The 17,671-nt window shown below is 56.0% G+C and overlaps 1 protein-coding gene across 5 annotated transcripts; it reads right to left on the bottom strand.

Moving 5' to 3' along the window:
• Positions 1–5,826: 5,826 nt before the first annotated feature.
• LOC147414203 (uncharacterized) lies at positions 5,827–16,330 on the bottom strand. 5 transcript variants are annotated; one of them, XR_015183953.1, is made up of 11 exons: positions 16,267–16,330; positions 14,720–14,868; positions 14,250–14,345; positions 13,555–13,618; positions 11,689–11,975; positions 11,492–11,601; positions 8,965–9,029; positions 6,917–6,951; positions 6,640–6,806; positions 6,335–6,538; positions 5,827–6,226 (listed from the first exon to the last, which is right to left on the bottom strand). XR_015183953.1 is itself a non-coding variant. In XM_086475317.1 (10 exons), the coding sequence occupies exons 6-10, from the start codon at positions 11,494–11,496 to the stop codon at positions 6,523–6,525; spliced, it is 288 nt and encodes a 95-aa protein (XP_086331443.1). In that variant the 5' UTR covers positions 11,497–11,601; positions 11,689–11,975; positions 13,555–13,618; positions 14,250–14,348; positions 14,720–14,868; positions 16,267–16,330; the 3' UTR covers positions 5,827–6,522. The 5 variants fall into 5 exon arrangements, 4 of the variants coding, with proteins under 4 accessions (XP_086331443.1, XP_086331442.1, XP_086331444.1 ...); XM_086475317.1 differs by having other exon boundaries at positions 5,827–6,538; positions 14,250–14,348; XM_086475316.1 differs by having other exon boundaries at positions 5,827–6,538.
• Positions 16,331–17,671: the final 1,341 nt, after the last annotated feature.

The raw sequence follows: 17,671 nt of genomic DNA, 5'->3' as shown, positions 1-17,671 counted from the left end.
ATGGAGGAATACATAAGAGCGAGGAGGAGCGGGAGAGAGAGGCCAAAGGGACCAGCAGGACCACAAGGCAGGGACAAGACGAGGGACAGGGAAATATTGTAAAGCAATAGGGGAAAAGAAACAGAGGCAAGAACTAACACATAGGGTCAGGAAGACAAAAAGAGGGAGCCTTACAAAGACAATGTGAAAAGTGACACCATTTCCACCCCCATCTTGACTTCCACATTTTCCCTGACTTAGCACCCCATCTCAGCCTCCACTTTCTTCCAGCCCTGCCTCTCCCCCTGGCTTGAGGGGAAGCCCCAGTGCAATCAGGAAGGTGTTAGGCTGTCCATCAGGCTCCCACAGCAAAGGGGCCAGGACAGAAAGCCATTGCTGGCCCTCCCCATCCTTGGGCAGCCCTTTCCCAGGCAGCGGAAGAAGCGGCAGGCAGGGCAGCAGAGATGGACCGGGACACACACAGGAGAACGTGTGACTCACCCCAGCTCCTGGCACCAGCTCAGATCTTCAGCGCCCCAACACTTTTCTCTCAACTCCCCTCCACTGCGAGGCTGGCGAACGGCTCACACACACAGCCAATGCAGGCACCAAGCTGCCAGCAACGTGTGCTGGTGGTCTGCTCCATCATGGACAGCTCAGGGGGATCCTTCCTCACCACAGGGACCAGCCATTCCATGCTGGAGGTACCTCCAGCTACCTCCTCAGCCAATTTCCCTTTATCAGCTCCCTCAGGCAGCCCCTTTATAGCCCACAGGAGGGCCGGCCGTGTCACTAGCCCCACTGGCCACACCTGGAGCCCATCAGGAACAGGGGCCACAGGCAAGAACAAGCACCCAGGGACAAGGAGCTCTGAAGAGGGAGATGTAGGAAGAAAATGTAAAAAGTGATACTGCTTTTCCACTCTCCCACCCACCCCTGCCCTTGGGAAAGCCTGATGGAAACCATGAGACTTCAGGGTGTCCCTGCTGGGTGCCCCTCATTCCGCCTGACATCTACTGCTGATGGCATTTTGGGCCCAAGGAAGTGCTAGAGCGAAGTTTGGAATGCAAACAGTTTATTTAAAACAGTTTGCATCTGGAGCAGCAGTTCTTGTAGCGGTGGGGGCAATACAGGTGCATGGAGCAGGGACAAGGGGGGGGGGACACAAAACATGGTAATGGGAGGCAGGTGCAAGGCACACCCATGGTGGGGGGGCGTGGGGGGGGGGGGGGAAGGCAGGTGCACAGGGGGAGGATAGGGTGTGAGCTATGCACACCCATAAAGTGGGTACAAAAATCTGTCGGGGATAACCTGATTGAGGAAGATGAAGTTGACCTTGACAGCATTCCAGTATACCCTTGAAAAGACGGAAGAAGTGGATGAAGAATGTTGTAAACAAGTTTGAGGGAGTTATAAGAGACTGAGCAAGAAGAGACTGAGCAAGTAATACCACAGAGCAGAAACTTGGCAAGAGAACAGTAGGTACAGTGAGAAATACAGTAGGAGCTCCAGCCAATCATTATGTGAATGGAGGTGAATGGACAGAGCTATTGAGCAAATCGTTTTAGCAGCCTTAGTGCATGAACAGGTGGACAGATAAGAAAGGTTATAAAAGGGTATGCTTTTTTCTGCTGCACCATCTCAGCCATCTTGGTTTTTGCAACTTAATAAAGACTGCCTTCTTACATATACTCTTGTCGTTGTCCATCCCTACCATGAAAAAAAAGCAGGCAAGGCAGGACCATGGGAGGCAGGGACATGACAAGTAGGGCCAGGCACACACACGGGAGTCAAGGCCACAAAGATTGGGGTGGCATGGGAAAAACCCCACCTGAAGGCAGAGACAGGGGTATGGGGGGGCATAGACAGGTGCAGACGTGGTGCACATCCTCATGCTACTCGATAATCTCACCTTCCGTCCTAGGAAGGGAAATGGGGTCACAAACACTTGTCACAAAAAACAAGTTGCCATCCTGCAGGAAGTTCAGAATTTCAGGAAAATCCAGTGCACCTATGTCTTGGTTTGAAAGACAGGTGTCTGTGGAGGAAGGCAGGAGCCTCCCTTGAAATGGAAAGTGCAACCCCCTTCCCTCCAAATTATTATAATTTTGAAATTAACGGGCCTTCAGGCAAAGATATGGGGAATAGGAATAACAGTTCTTTACTAATATATATATATATATATATGTAACACAAGGCAGGGAAAAAACAAACAACCCACTGGTTTACACCGACAGAGTCAGGAATACAACCTGACACCCTGTTAGGGTGGCAGTAGCAGTCCGATAAGATGCTGGCTGCAGTCCTCCTGAAGCGATGGATGTAGTTCTGTGGAAGCAGCAATCAGGTAAAAGAGTCTGGTCTTCCTCCGAAGGTCCAGTGGTAGGTAGGTAGCTCTTGTCCTCTGGAACTCCAGTGGGGGGAAAAGCTCCTCTGGGAATCCAGTGGAAGAAGGCTGCTAGGGTGTTCAAAATCTCCGTTTTTATTTGGCATGGACTTCTTGGCTCCTTCCCCCCCCCCCCCCCCCCCCCCCGGGCGGAGCATCTCACAATGGGATGGGGAGTCGTGAGGCAGTTCCTTGATGGGCCATTAACAGGAGATAGTCCAGGAGCGAGTTATCGATGGGTCAGGCGATAAGGCATTGTTGTGCCCAGTAACAGGAGATAGTCCAGAGGGGGGGGAGGCAGAGAGCACTGCCCCACCTGGTCTCAACAGCTCCTGAAGATGGTAATAGAATATTTTTTTCTTTTGGCACATTTTACACTGTAACCCAGGACAACCTAGAACAAAACCACAGCAAAACTTGCAGTTAAAAAAGCTGTGTGTTTTAGAACCCTCTCATCACCCCTTAACACTCCGTATGAAACTGCTGACAAATAATAATAAAAAAGCCCAAGCTGCATCCCAGGGCTCTCTCTACTGTGGGTGCTGCTGGAACTTGCCCAATCCCACAGCTCTCACCTCGCACAGAAGGAGCTCCCTGGGCAGAGCCCGGGGCTCATCTACTCCAGGCCCCTCCCACTGCCTTTCCAAACATCCCCCGGGGAAGGGGCCGCCGCGGGGCACAAAGGTGAGAGCGTCCGGTGCGTAGCCCACTCACTGTAGGCGGTAGCAGGAGAGAGCGCGGCAGCGCGCACCCGGAGCTGCAGTACCGCTTTTCAATCACAGGGTGACAGCAGGGTGCGCGGCAGCGCCGCCGGGGATGTAGTACCGACTTTGATCACCGGGTGGCAGCAGGGAGCGCGGAAAGAGCCTTCGCGGCTGCAGTACTACGTTTCGGTCACAGGGTGGTAGCAGAGAACGCGGCAGCGGCAGCAGAGAGCGCGGCAGCGTGCCGTCGGTGCTGCAGTACCGCTTTTTGGTCACAGGGTGACAGCAAGAGAGCGCGAAAAGTGCCTTCAGGGTTGCAGTATCGCTTTTCGGTCACAGGGTGGCAGCAGAGAGCGCGGCAACGCGCCGCCAAAGCGCATGCGCGGCTTTTAGACTGCAGTACCGCCCTTTGCTCACAGGGTAGCAGCAGAGAGCGCGGCAACGCGCCGCCAAAGCGCATGCGCGGCTTCCCGGCTGCAGTACCGACCTTTGCTCACACGGTGGCAGCAGAGAGCGCGGCAACGCGCCGCCATGGCGCATGCGCGGGTGGCAGCAGAGAGCGCGGCAACGCGCCGCCATGGCGCATGCGCGGGTGGCAGCAGAGAGCGCGGCAACGCGCCGCCATGGCGCATGCGCGGGTGGCAGCAGAGAGCGCGGCAACGCGCCGCCATGGCGCATGCGCAGCTTCCCGGCTGCAGTACCGACCTTTGCTCACACGGTGGCAGCATATAGCGCGGCAACGCTCTGCCATGGTGCATGCGCGGGTGGGAGCAGAGCGCGCGGGAACGCGCCGCCATGGCGCATGCGCCGGTGGCAGCAGAGAGCGCGGGACCGCGCCGCCAAAGCGCATGCGCAGCTTCCCGGCTGCAGTACCGCCCTTTGCTCACAGGGTGGCAGCAGAGAGCGCGGCAATGCGCCGCCAAAGCGCATGCGCGGCTTCCCGAGTGCAGTACCGACCTTTGCTCACACGGTGGCAGCAGAGAGCGCGGTAAACGCGCCGCCAAAGCGCATGAGCGGCTTCCCGGCTGCAGTACCGCACTATGGTCATAGGGTGGCAGCAGATAGCACGGCAACGCGCCGCCATGGCGCATGCGCGGGTGGCAGCCGAGAGCGCGGGAACGCGCCGCCATGGCGCATGCGCCGGTGGCAGCCGAGAGCGCGGGAACGCGCCGCCATGGCGCATGCGCCGGTGGCAGCCGAGAGCGCGGGAACGCGCCGCCATGGCGCATGCGCGGCTTGTAAACTGCAGTACGGACCTTTGCTCACACGGTGGCAGCAGAGAACGCGGCAACGCGCTCCCATGGCGCATGCGCCGCTTCTAGACTGCAGTACCGCACTACGGTCACAGGGTGGCAGCAGAGAGCTCGGCAGCACGCCGCTGGGGCTGCAGTTCCCCTTTTCGGTCACAGGGTGGCAAAAGGGAGAGCGGCAGCGCCTTCGGGGCTGCAGTACTGCTTTTTGGTCACAGGGTGGCAGCAGAGAGCGCCACAAATCGGTGTCACCGTACACGCGCGTGTACCCCGCCCCAGTACCCAACCCTAGTCAAAGCGTGGTAGTAGAGCGCCGCAACGGGCCGCAAGCGCGCATGCGCGTACCCCGGCCTGCAGTACCGCAGGCCCCCACGCGGAGGCAGCACAAAGCGCCGTTTCACGCAGCACCTTCGTGCGGTCACAGCGGCGCAGCAGCACCTGCGTCTTTCTCTGACACTGGGGGTACAGGGGGACCCGGAGAGGGGTGGGGGATGACCGACAACAACAGCTCTCCCCGGCATAACCCACAGACGAGCACTCACCTGCCACAGCCCACGAGACAGAATCCACGCTCGATGCCTGCCCCCCGCCAGATCATCGACGCCGGCTGCCGCATAGCAGAGGGGTGGGGGGCATCCGCCAAAGGACGGTGCCGTGGCTCTTGCTCGCACTCGGCTCTGCCACGTTCCCCGTCCCGGACCACACCTGACGGGCTCCCCAGAGTAACAACTGCCCCTTTCCCCACCGGACAGCCGTGGCTGCTGCACCTGCGGGGCAGCCCTTGGACAGAGACAGAGCTGGCCCCGCGGGGCGAGAGCACTGAGCCACCAGCAGGCAAACCTGGGGGGGGGGTTGTGGGGGGGAGCTGCTGCGCAGCACCGGACACTCACAGCAAGACATCGGGAAACAAAAGGCCTCAGCCATAGTTCAGCACATTAGAAGAACAACACAGAAGAAAGGAGAGGAATTCAATAGAACGAGGGACAGGAGAGCAGTCGAACTGAAGGAGACCAGCCCGAAATACAGACGCATCCTCTACAAACCAGAGTGATTTGAATACTTAACACTCCATAGAAAGACAAACAGATACGATTTCCAACCCATTCTTAGCAGAAAAGCAACTGCTCTTGCTCATGTTTGATGCCCTTTCTTAGAACGCTGCTGCAGGACAAGGCTGTACACCCCCATCTAGATCTATGCTTACACCTGTCTCCAAAATACACAGTTGTTATTTGACTCTGCTCCTGCCCCACCTTGTTCTATCATGTCACATGATTAGAAACCAAGTACTTCAGAGCGCTCTGTCAAAACACAGGGAAGAAACTCAGTAACATGCAGCTGCCTCTGGCTCGGAAAGAGTTAGAGAAACCCCTGACCGCTTAAGTACACCTCATAAATTACATGCTGTACTGATTCGGCAGTGAGTTTAAACCGCGTTAGTCATTCTGCCAATTATACAATTTTAACTTTCTCTAGAGTTTCATATATGATAGGAAAAGATCAGTGAAATAATAGATCCCCCACATGGTTTTACTCATTAAAAAGAAAAAAAAAAAAGAAATTCAAATCCCCAGGGCTGCAACAGGTAAGGCCACCGTACAGGACTGGCAGATGCGCTAAGGCTTCTGGCTGTACCAAAGCACGCAGAGGAACATTTTTTAATCGTATCTCGACCGTTGCAACCGAGAATGTAAAGACCAGCGACGCCATCCACTTTTGGAACACCTGCTGTGCTTCAGTCTTCGGAAACAAATTGACTTTGCTGTTGTTTTGTTTTTCAAAAGCGGGCAAAAAGTCTCACTGCTCATGACTTCTACAGCCAAGCACACAGAGTCCGACAGGCAGTTCGTACAACGCAGTTTCTTTGAAGGAGAAATATTTCCATTCCGGGAAAATCCCTTTTCCAACTGAAATCAAAGTTATGCACTGCAGGACAACGGTCCCTGGTCCCTCAGCTTCGCTTCCAGAGGGCTGGGGATCCGCGTCCATCCTCAGCAGAAACCACATCAACTAACCTGATTACTCCTGCAGTTGCCACATTCCTCCTCATCGCCTACAGAAAAAAAAACCCACACACACCGCTGACAGCGGTAGTTGTCACACGGGTCACCACAGACCTCCTCGAAACACCCTCCTCCTCAAAAGGAACGTGGTCTTCCGCTCAACTGCTCCGCACCGATTCCCGTGTTGGACGCTGCAGCTGTCATCGCTTGCGGCACCTAAGGTAGCAACAGACAGAGAAATACCATCACGCTTGGGAGAAATCACCAGCCCTACGCTCCTCCTTGCTGCTCCTTAGCTCACCACCTCAAAAGCTCACCCAACTCCAAAGGCAGCTGCGTAACACCTGCACAACCGCACAGAAACGCTTGACCGAGCTGCCGCAGGATGCTCCGCTCTCGGACGCCAGCCCGGCTGACAACCGCCTCTCCTCCTCAGGCCGCTGGTCGGCGCGCGGCTTCGCCCCTCCAAGGCTACGTGCGTGACCTGCGAAAGCCAAAACAAAAGGCACATGCTGAGATACCGCCCGAAACCACAGCCTGCCCGTGCCCATTCCCCTCTCCTCCTCCTCTACTTCGGCCGCCCACCCACCCTACCTCTGCCAGCTGCCGCGTTGAGGCTCCGGTACCACCTGTAAAAACACAACCAATAAGGGATACTTATAAACTTCACGAACAACACAACGCCTGAAAAGTAACTTCTCTGCTGCAGCCCACCAGTCCCAGCTCACCTTGCCCCAGCCACCCGCAGTGCCGATACCCCGCTTCGCTCGCTACTTCGTGCCTTTGGAATACAACAAACCTACCAAGACCTGTCAGCTGCTCACACAGCCATTGGCCGCATCTGCCCGCTGACACCGCGTGCCGACCCACCTTCTTATGGCCGCTCCCCCGCCCCTCCTCTAACCCTTTGGTGCACGGCTCGTCTCACTGCATCTGAAAACGGCATCGAACGAGTCACCCGGCTGCGGAGCAACAGCTTAACGGTTCCGGAGATCTCCTTTCCATGTAGGAATACCCTCAAGACTCCAACAACAGCCAGCCAGCCATCACAGAAAACCAAAGCCAAAGCAACACCTGGCCCTACGCGTACGACCCTTAGCACCTTCCACCCCGGAAGTCAAACGCCACGGCCCCTGACGAAAAGATACGGCCGCGGCCGCAACCGCAACGGTGGATGCGCGAGAAGCCGGGCCCCAAGACCCAACATCCACAGGACGCGGAGAAGTCGTCGTCCCAGAAGAGGGCTCCGTGAGAACAGACCGCTCGACAGCGGATACCCCAGCGCATCCTGGACCACCCGTCACCTTCTCGGACACGAGACGTGCTGGACAGATCTGTGTGTGGAGCTTCTCGCGCGAGACGGGGAGCGCTCGGTCGGCGGTACCCCGGTGAGTCGAGGAGCACGAGACCCTCGGTGCGGCTACCGATGCGCCCGCCTACCGCAAAAGAATAAACCTCCGGAGCATCGAGACCTCATTAATGTGCAGTATAGCGCACACGGAACAAGCACCACCGACCGCCTCCTTACCACTGAACCCCTCAAGGAATCACAGTGGCGGTCAGCTGACGGAAAAACCACAGCGGCTGAAAGATCTAACACAGGCACCTTACAACCACAGAAACCAGTGCTAAACACACAACAGGTGAAAAACAACACGGAAACGTAACTGCTGTGACCGGCACTACGACACGTCTCATCGGGCACGTCATGAAAAAGTCAGAAACGGAGTAATGGGAAGGCTCGCGTGCCCGGGCCTACGACAGAAGACAGACCCCGGGCTGGAGACTGTTACCAGCGCAAAGAACACAGACCCTCTTCTCTGAGAAGTTCTGGGGAAGATGCCTTCTCGAGAAACTCTCAAGCTCCGTATACAGGCGAGTACAAGATGCTCACCCTAACCCTCGCTGGACAATCTCACCATCAGTCCTATTAAGAGAGAAAAAAGAGCGTAGATCAAGACATCAGCAACTTACACAGCACACAGTAAAAACGGTGGGGGAAAAAAAACAAGGTTCCATCTCCCATAGTCAGGAATTCCAGAAAAATGCAATGCATCTAAAATTAAAAAAAAAAACGGCAGGCTATTAAACCATTTTGCCACCCCCAAACCCTCAGCGGAAAACCGCCAGCCTGAAACAACAAAAACAACTGCATACAAGGGTACTTCCTACTATGCCTACAGCCAAACCTCGGCCGGTCTCGAAACTCTTCCCTCACACCGACGCCTCCGCTTCTTGCCGTGAGCAAACCCCCAACGCCCGCGCAGCCCAGCCGGCTCCAAGAGCTGCCGCCAGCGACCGGACCAGCGGAGCGCCCGCACCGCAGCAGCCCCGGAGCAGAACGGGCTCCCTGTGCAGAGGCCAGGGCTCGTACACCTGGGGCCCTGCTCACCACCCTTCCTGCAATCCCCTGGGAAAGGGGCTGGGGCGACCCCCAGCAGACACAAGGGCGGCCGGAGGAGCAGCGGGGAGTTTCCTCACCTGCCTCCATGTCATGGGGTACAAAGCGCTGAGCAAAGACAGCGACCCGTACCGCAAAGGACGACACCTGCTCTTCTACTGCATCTGCGGCACCAGCAACATGACCGGGCAGGGAATTAAACTAACAAAACCGCTTTAACTGGGAGAATAAGGACACAAACCTGAGCCAGATGCAGTCAGCAACATCCCCGGGGAGGAACTGGCAACCAAGTCCTCAGCGCTGCCCCTGGGAGACATAAAGAACGGCCAACTGTTGTCCACAGCGACGGCCACCCCCTTCCCCAGGCAGGAACCCCTCCTTCTGCAGGAGCTCCTGGGGACACCCCTCCTGCTCCAGACCATTGCCAACGGCACCCGCGCTTATGGGGCAAGAAAGCATGTTCACGGGTCAGCTTGCTGCCGCGAGGGCAGGGTCTGGGGTGGTCGGGGGCTACAGGACAGGTGCTGGAGCCGTGGGCAGCTGCATGGGGTGCACAGGCTAGAGGACTTTTCCAGGGGGTAGGAAGGCCTCCAGGTGCCTGGAGGCAGCCATCTGCCCCTCTTCCTCCTTCCTCTCCACCAGCTCAGAAAACCCGACGTCTGCTGTCGGCACTCTCGGGCAGGCGTGCCCTAGCAGCACCATCCCCTGGGGCTGCAGCCCTGTGACACAGAGCGGCCATCGCCATCAGCCTCGCTGGCTCCCTCCGCGGCTCCTCCACAGAGAGATTGAGACAGAAAAAACAGCCAGGAGCAACGAGGTGGGGCGGGGGCGGGGGGAAGATGCGAGGATCTGGAGCCAGACAGAGAAACAGCAAAAGAAAATGACAGCGACAGGTTCCAGGGAGGAGCGGGAGGAATGAAGAGACAGAAACGAGGGGTCGGACCCAGTGTGACACACACAGGAAGCACAGCAACAGCTGGAGGGCAGAGAGGGAAGAATTAAAACACAGGGACAGGGGACCAGAGGTGGGGTGGGGAGACAGATAAAGGGGGAGGGGGTGGACAGAAAAGACAGGCTACAGGGAGAAGCAGGAGGAATTAAAAAAGTGGGATCCAGAGCCGGACAGAGAGAAGGAGAAAGCAGCACAATCACCAGAGGCTACAGGGCCCAGAAGGAAGAAACTGAAAAACAGGGAAGCGGGAGCCGTCCAGAGAGAGATATGAAGAAAGGGAAGATAGCGGGGAGCTGCCACACAGCAGCAAGGGAAGGATTAAAAAAGGTGGGGCAGGGAGCCGGATGGGGAGCGATGGAGAAAGAAACAAAGCCCCACGATGGGCTACAGGACAGAGACGAAGCAACTAAAGACTCAGGAAAAGGAGTGGGACAGAGAACAGAAAAACAGCGACGGGCCACAGGGCAGAGGGAGGAACCACATATGTGGGGAGAGGGAACCAGCCAGAGAGAGATGAGGACAGACAGACAACAGCACTGGGTTACAGAGCCAGGAGGGAGAAACTGAAAAACGGGGACCGAGAGCCAGGAACAGGAGAGACGCAGAAACACCAAATTGCAATAGGCCACAGGACAGAGAGGGAAGAAATAAACATCTGGGACCAGGAGCAACCTACAGAGAGACATCAGGAAATGGAAGTTTCAAGAACAATGCATACGAGGCAGAGAGGAAGGCATTTTTAAAAGCGGGTAAAGACAGGGACAGAGACACAGCGAACAAGAAAGCAACGATGGACTGCGAGACAGACAGGGAGGAACTGAAAAATCCTGGTAGGGAGCCGGACAGGGCGAGACAGCAAAAGGAATGAAATCGCGATGCGAACTTCGAAAGTGACAGGCTGCAGGGCAGAGAGGGAGGAATTTTAAAAAATCCAGATCTTGTGCTGGATCGAGAGAGACTGAGCAAATAAAAATGGTGAGGCCTAAGAGGGCACAGAGGAAGGAATTAAATAACAGGGACAGAGAGTCAGACAGAGAAAAGTCCTGACAGGCTTCCAGAGAGAGGGGGGAATTGAAACCTAGAGACCAGGAGCTGGACAGAGAGAGACAGAGAAAGGAGGAAAAAAAAAAAAAAAAAAACACACACACACACGACAAAACTGCATCGGGCTACTGGGCAGAGAAGGAGAGTTTGAGAATGAAGATCATGTGATGGACAGAGCGAGGGGGAAAGGAAAGAAGCGACAAGAGACACGGCACAGAGGAAGGAAGGAAGAAAGAGGGACAGGAGGCCGAACAAACCAAGACAGCAAAAGACAGACATAGCGACAGACGAGAGGGAAGACTTAGAAAAACAGGGACAGGGAACAAGACAGGCGAGATGGAGAAAGGAAAAAATACTAACAGGCGACAGGACAGAGAAGGAGGAATTCAAAACAAGGAGCAGGGTAAAGAGAAATGGAGAATGAAACAGACTGGCAGCATGGTACAGAGCCAAGAAGGAAGACCTCGACCAACAGGGACAGCGAGCCAGACAGAGCGAGCCAGAGACAGCAAAAATACTGACTGGTTACAGGACCGAGAGGGGGGGAGTGCAAACAGTGTCCGGGAGCCAGACAGAGAAGGAAGAAATATCCACCGGCTGCACAGCGGAGAGGAGGAGGACCTAAAAGATGAGGACAGGGAACTGCTCAGAGGGAGATGGAGAGAGCAGGTACGGGAGGCGGGGATCGCAGCAGCATGTGGAAGACAGAGGGCCAGGGGAGGGCCTGGGACACACAAGTGGGGCGATGGGGCCCTGAGGGCCTAGGACTCACCACATCTCTTGCTCTCAGTGCTGCTGGGAAAATTTGATCATTCAGATACTTCCTTCTCTTCCTCTCCTCCCTTCCTCTCCTGTAGCTCCGGTCACACAGTGGTTCTCCACCTAAAAGATTACATGGCTGTCTCAACTCTTGCGAGCTTCCTAGACATGTAGCCTCGCTCGCTCGTGCGTCACACGGCCGTACCGCACCTTGGGTTACGCACACGGACCCTCCGGTGCACACTGGCAGTCTCGGTTTTGCCTGCAGCAGGAGGCAGTTGCCAGCCAGCCTTCGATTTCTTCTTTACCTTTCTCTGGCCTCTCCAGCTTCAGCCGCAGCAGCTCCTGTCCGCTGCCCACAGCCAGCAAGCGCTCCGCCCATCCCCTTTTGCCGTGACAAGAGCGAGGCCAGGCAGACAACCCAGGCAAGCCTGAGGCAGGTGCAGGCAACAGCATCCCCAGGGAAGGAAGAGACACCTGTGCCCTCAGTGCAGCCTCTGGGAGACAGAAAGAAGAAGCAGTGACCATGATTGACCGTAGATCATCCCTGGCCAAATCCACCCCTTCCACAGCAGCTTCTGGAGATGCCGCTTTTTCCCTGCGCTGCAGGTAATGGCACCCACGTTAAGGCAGAATCAAGTGCATTCGAGGGCCAGCTTGCTGCCATCACAACAGGGTGACCTGGGGCTGCGAGACAGGCTGCAGGGGAAGTGCTGGAGCTGGGGGCAGCTGCGCGGGGCGAGCAGGGCCGGGGGAGCTCTGTCGAGTCGGGGAGGCGGCCGGCGCCTGCACCTGGAGGGGCGTCGGCCTCCTTCCCCTCTTCCCTCCCACCAGCTCCCGGGAGCTCCCCGGGGCTGCCCTGACCCGGCTCGCCCCGAGCAGACCGGCAGCCCGCCGCAGCATGGGCTTGGAGGCTTCCCGTCCCGCCGCCCCCGGCAGCCAGCGGCCAGCAGAGACCCCCGCACCCGCCGAAGGGACTCGCTCGCCTCACCGCCGGCCTCGGCCCTCACCCGCCGCCATACTGCTCCTGCGCATCGCGCATGCGCCGGCCGCCGACGGGGGGCCGGAAGAGCCATAGCCGGCGCGCGACAGGCGCGCCACCGCCGCGCTGCAGGACCGCGCTTCGGCCGCGCGGCAGCAGCGCCCGCCAGGCGGCGCGTGCTCGGGGCAGTCCTGGCGCTGCAGCCCCGCGCGTTGCGCGCCGAGCGCCTGCCGGCCCCGCGCCCCTGGGGCGGCAGCGGCGCGACCCGACCGGGAGGCAGCGGCCAGCGCCGGGCACCGCCCCGGTGGGGCGGGGCGTGAGCGGGGAAGGGGCGGGGCTGAGCTTGGGCTGGGGGCGAGGGGCAAGTCGGAGGATGCAGGCGGCCCCCGAGGTCCGGAAGCAGAGGGGCTGCGGGAGGGCGGTGCCGAGCATGACGGGGCGGAAGGGGCACAAGGTAGGAGGGCAGGGGGTTCGGGGGGCACGTCCCGCAAAAACCTCGCATGGGGCAACATCTCTGTGGGAATCACTTGCGGGGGGCAGGGATGTGCCAGGGAGGGACACGACAGCGGGGAGGAGACCCTCTTGGCCCTGGACTCTCCCCACCGGACAGCCCCGGGCTGCAGCACCCGCGGGTCCCCGCTGGAGACAGAACCAGGAGCCTCCGGCCGCAGGGCTGACGCCACCAGGTGAGCACACTGAACGGCCGGCAGGCAAACCTGAGCGGGAGGAGCTGCCGAGCAGCACCAGACACGACAGCTCAAGAACAAAAATCCCAAATTATGTCTCAGCATATCAGAAAAGTAACACAGGAGAAAGCAGAGGAATTCAGTGAGAATAAGGGATAGGACAGTGGTTGAGCTAAAGGAGGTCAGCTCAAAATACAACACGTCTTTTCAAAACCAGAGCCAGCGGTACGCTTAAAAAATCAACATTAAGACTCACCAATACAATTTTGAACGCATTCTTGGCATAAAAACAAACACGCTTGCTGGTGCTGGAAAATGTCTTGTCCCTTTCTCATGGCACCCCTGCGGGGAGATAACATCCCCCACCCTCAAGACCACAGGACAACCTCGTACCGTCATCAGACTCACCGCAACAGCTACAGCCCTTGCGCCGCCACCGCTGCTGCACGTCTCGCTTGCTCGATCAATGAATCTGCAAAGTGAAATGTAAAACTTTAAATAAACATAATAAAGTCACAGTTAAAACTTTCTTTATAAAAAGAACAAGTCTCAGTTGTTCGCTTTATACCAAAAAAATGGCACATGGATGTCCATGTACGTCCAACAAAAATGCTTACACTATGAAAGTATTTGATCTGATGTTTGCGTTAACTGAACTCACCTAGCTGCAAGCAGATACCATTAAATCACCTGTCTCCAAAATACACCGTTCCCATCCGACTGGGGGGTTTCTTGTGCATTATGCTATTAGGAGGGACATCTGGGCAGCTGCACCGCCCAGGAGAGATGCCACCGAACAGCCAGGGAAACGCGCCATCAAAAGCCAGACAGAAATAAAGTACTTCAGAGCACTCCATCCAAATATGGGGAAAAACACCCCTAACATTCAGCAGCCTCTTTTTTTAAACATATAGAAGAAATACCGAACTGCTTAAACACCCTCATCAATCATACCCTGCAGCTCTCGGGCAGTCACAGTTTAAACAAGTCCATTTGTATATTACACAACATGAACTGTTTGGATTTTTTTTCCTATCATTTCCTATCAGAAATGAAACATACAAGTACCCGGGGAAAAACACAGACACACGTGGCAGACGTACCTTGTCCTTGCAGGCCACTCGGGATCCTCTGGGCCAGTCTTGTACCTCCAGGGCAGAAGAAAGAGTCACCATGGTGAAATGATGCCAGTTGATAGTCTGCTGAGAGAGGAAAAAAAAAAAAAAACAAGCCACCTTTTATCACAAAGTGGGCTAGGAATCGAAAGCTTCCTATTTCGGCGAAGGTTTGCAATGACTACAACTGGGTGGAGGAAAAAGCATTTTGCATCATCTTTGGTACAGCTATTGAGACAGGCCACTAGAGATTTTGGTTTTCATAGAAAACTGGGTGCTTTCTGCCTTTTCTTTTTTTTCTCCTTCTGACTCATTGGCAGCTTCAGTCTCACCAGAACTCCCTTCCTTAGATCGACACAGATAACTACGCACCTTTTCTCAAGCCTACACAGAGCCAGGGTTTCCTCACCCTAGACATCCCAAATCGAATACTATCCTTAAAATGTACAGCGACCCACCTGCCCTCGTCAACTGCCTCTTTGCAGAAACTGCCCCTTCACAGCTCATCCCCGTCTCGGCGGATTGTCCTGCTGGAGGATGAAGTGCAGAAGATCCGTATCCCCACAGCATTTGTCTGTGAGGGTACATGTTCAGAAATACTCCGAATCTGTAAGACAGATAGGTGTAATTTCTGTGATTTCAATCATCAGAACTCAATTGTGAGGAAACAAACTAACGTTTAAATGAAGGGTCTGTATGCTACAGTCCTAGGAGAGGGGCAGGGGGGAGAAAGGCATTACAAATTGGAAAAAAAAAGGGCATGATTCGGAGCTCCCAATCATGACGGAGCGGTGGGGACAGTAACAAAAGCAAAGACAAACAGCAGCAACGTTAAGTGAAATCCAGCTTTAATTCTGATCACATCTTTAAGAGACTCCCCAAGTCTATACCTCAGTCCTACGAAGAACTAGTCCTTTTTTTTGAAGGACAAGCTTTTTTTTTTTTAACACATAAAAGTCCCAGACTGAGGGCTCCACAGAATAGCATGTGGACTGAACCACAGGACAAGCAGTCATCAACACTCTAATGAAAAAACCAAATCGACTATAAACCAAGTTTAAACATCACTGTCCATCCTGTTTCTTTGGTTACATTTCTACCGGCATCTAGGTGCTCAAGAGTTCACTGTCCTCACACCACAGGTTACTGACAATGTACTTGGGCATCTAAAAATAAAAAGCCATCTCCACCCCACCCATAAAATCAGGGTGAACCACGAGAAGAGAAACTCTCAAGGCGGCAACAGGCAGCTCTGCACTTACCACGGAGGAAAGTCTGTTCCTCGGCCCGGAAAAAAAAAAAAACACTCTCGACTCCCAAGGGACCTCCCAGGGAACGAACCGTGCTCCATTAACGGCGTTTTGTCCCCAGCTTCTCTGCTCCGGGCTTGGGTGGGGAGGGGCGGCGGGGCCCTTCCACTCGCCCTGGCCCCTCCGCGCTCCCCCAGCCCCACGTGGGCCATCGCCCAAGCACCGACCGCACCCGCCCGCGCGGGATCTCCGTCGTGGGACGCGGAACGCGACGCCGGGAAGAGACGGCGGAACAGGAACCTCTTGGTCAGGTCGCCCGGCCAGCGGCGAGAAGACCGAGCAAGGTTCTGCCCGAGGGGCCGGGCAGGGCCCCCTGCAGCCCCAGCCGGCCCGTTTCCGTCCCCTTTACCCGGCACCGAGCAGGCCCCGCCGCCCCGCCCCAGACACCGGCGAGCACCGCCCGGCCCGCTCCGGCGCACCGGCAGGGCAGCCCGGCAGCGCCGCGCCCCGGGACCGCCGCTCCCGCCGTGCCGCGAGAGGCGCCTGCCCGGCTTCCGGCCCTGCGGGGACACCGCCCTCCCCACCCCCACCCCCCCCCCCCACGGCGCGGCTCCCCCCCGCTCCTTCCCCCACGGCGCGGCTCCGCCCGCAGCCCCCCCCCCGCTCCGCGCCTCCGACACGGGCCCCGCCGGCCTGGCCGCCCGCCTCACGGCTTTCCCCGGGACCCACCGGTCGATCGCCCGCTCCCCACTCACCTGTTCCCCCGGCGGAGCCCGAGCCAGAAGAGCCGCAGCCCCAGCCCCGCAACGTTCGGTGACCGCGCCGCTCCTGCCGCGACTCGCACTGCCGGGCGTGCACCGCAGAATGCAGGAAGCCACGCGCCCCGGAGGGGCGGGGAGAGAGGCGGAAGTGACGCTTCCGGCGGCGCGACAGGATGCAGGAACACGCGCCCACCAGGACGGGGGGATGCGGCAAAGCGCGCCCCCTGCCGGGCGGGGGGAGCATGGAAGACACACCCCTGGGCGGGCGGGAGCACCGCTGGGCAGCGCCAAAGCACGCGCACCCCCTTTATACTGAGCATGACACAATGGTCCGGGCTACACCTGTAGCTGACTCAAAACTGCTAACAGCCTGCTGAGCATTGCTGGGCTGTGATTCTGGACCAGCCAAACCGTGACGGCAAAACACAGACAAGCAAGTCTGTAGACAGAAACTTTTAAAAGCGATGGGGATTAAGGAAATAAGGGAAAAAAAATAGTAATGGAGAAGTAGAAAGAAAAATCTATAAAGCAAAGGCACTGAAGAAAAAGAAAAAGTTAAAACTTAAGATATCAAAAAGCAAAGAGTAGATGTAGAAAATACAGCGTAAGCAATAGGGATTAGGGAAATAAAGGGGAAAGATAAAAATACAGAAAGTGACAGCCAACAAAAATGGAGACAGAAAGAAAAATTTAAAAGGATGGTGGTAAGGAAAGATAAGGCATAATTAAAAAATAAAGACAGGATGTGGGATAAAAGTAGATAGAAATCTTTAAGAGCAACAGGATACAAGAAACAAATAATTTAAAAATAGGGTTGGGGAGGTGGATAGAAGAAAATTGAGCAAGAATTTTTTTTTTTTTTTAAAGTGAGAGCATACAGGACAGAGAGGAATTAAAAAGGAGGGACAGGGTGCCAGAGGGAGGGAAAATGAGAAAGAGAAATTGCAATGCAGTGAGGCACAAGAAACACGGGAAAGCATTAAGAAATTGGGAGAGGGAGCCAGAAAATGGGACACCATGAACAAGAGAGGGATGGAGAGGGGGACAAGGGTGTAGAGAGGAGAGCTGAGAGATTGCACCAGAAAAGAGGGACTGAGAGACAAATCGGAGAGATGGGGAGTGAGGCAGAAGGGACTGACAAGACAGAGGCAAAACAAGGGCCAGGGACAAATTCTAAAGCAACAGGGAAAAAGAAACATAGGCAAGAAATTAAAAATAGAAACAGGGAGCCAAATAGAAACACATGTAGAACAAATATTTCAAAAAGCGATGGAGTACGGGAAACACAGGCAAGAAATAACACATGGGGGCAGGGTGACAGATGGAAGAAGCAAAACTGAAGAAGTGGTTGGGTAGAGGACACAGAGGGAAGAATTAAGAACTAGAGACAGGGAGATGG

The sequence above is a fragment of the Leptosomus discolor genome, chromosome 18, assembly GCF_034619465.1.
Source record: "Leptosomus discolor isolate bLepDis1 chromosome 18, bLepDis1.hap2, whole genome shotgun sequence".
NCBI lineage: Eukaryota > Metazoa > Chordata > Aves > Leptosomiformes > Leptosomidae > Leptosomus > Leptosomus discolor.
The sequence above is the reverse complement of the archived record's forward strand: the minus strand, read 5'-3'. Positions and strand labels throughout refer to the sequence as shown.

What these genes read in the sequence shown, in the direction of transcription:
- LOC147414203 (XM_086475315.1), bottom strand. Translation starts at nt 9,145, where the DNA reads ATGGTCTGGAGCAGGAGGGGTGTCCCCAGGAGCTCCTGCAGAAGGAGG. An exon ending in GCTGACTGCATCTGGCTCAG is followed by an intron (nt 6,952 to 8,964) that starts GTTTGTGTCCTT and finishes GTGTTTTTACAG; the next exon opens with GTGGTACCGGAGCCTCAACG. An exon ending in CAACGCGGCAGCTGGCAGAG is followed by an intron (nt 6,807 to 6,916) that starts GTAGGGTGGGTG and finishes TGGCTTTCGCAG; the next exon opens with GTCACGCACGTAGCCTTGGA.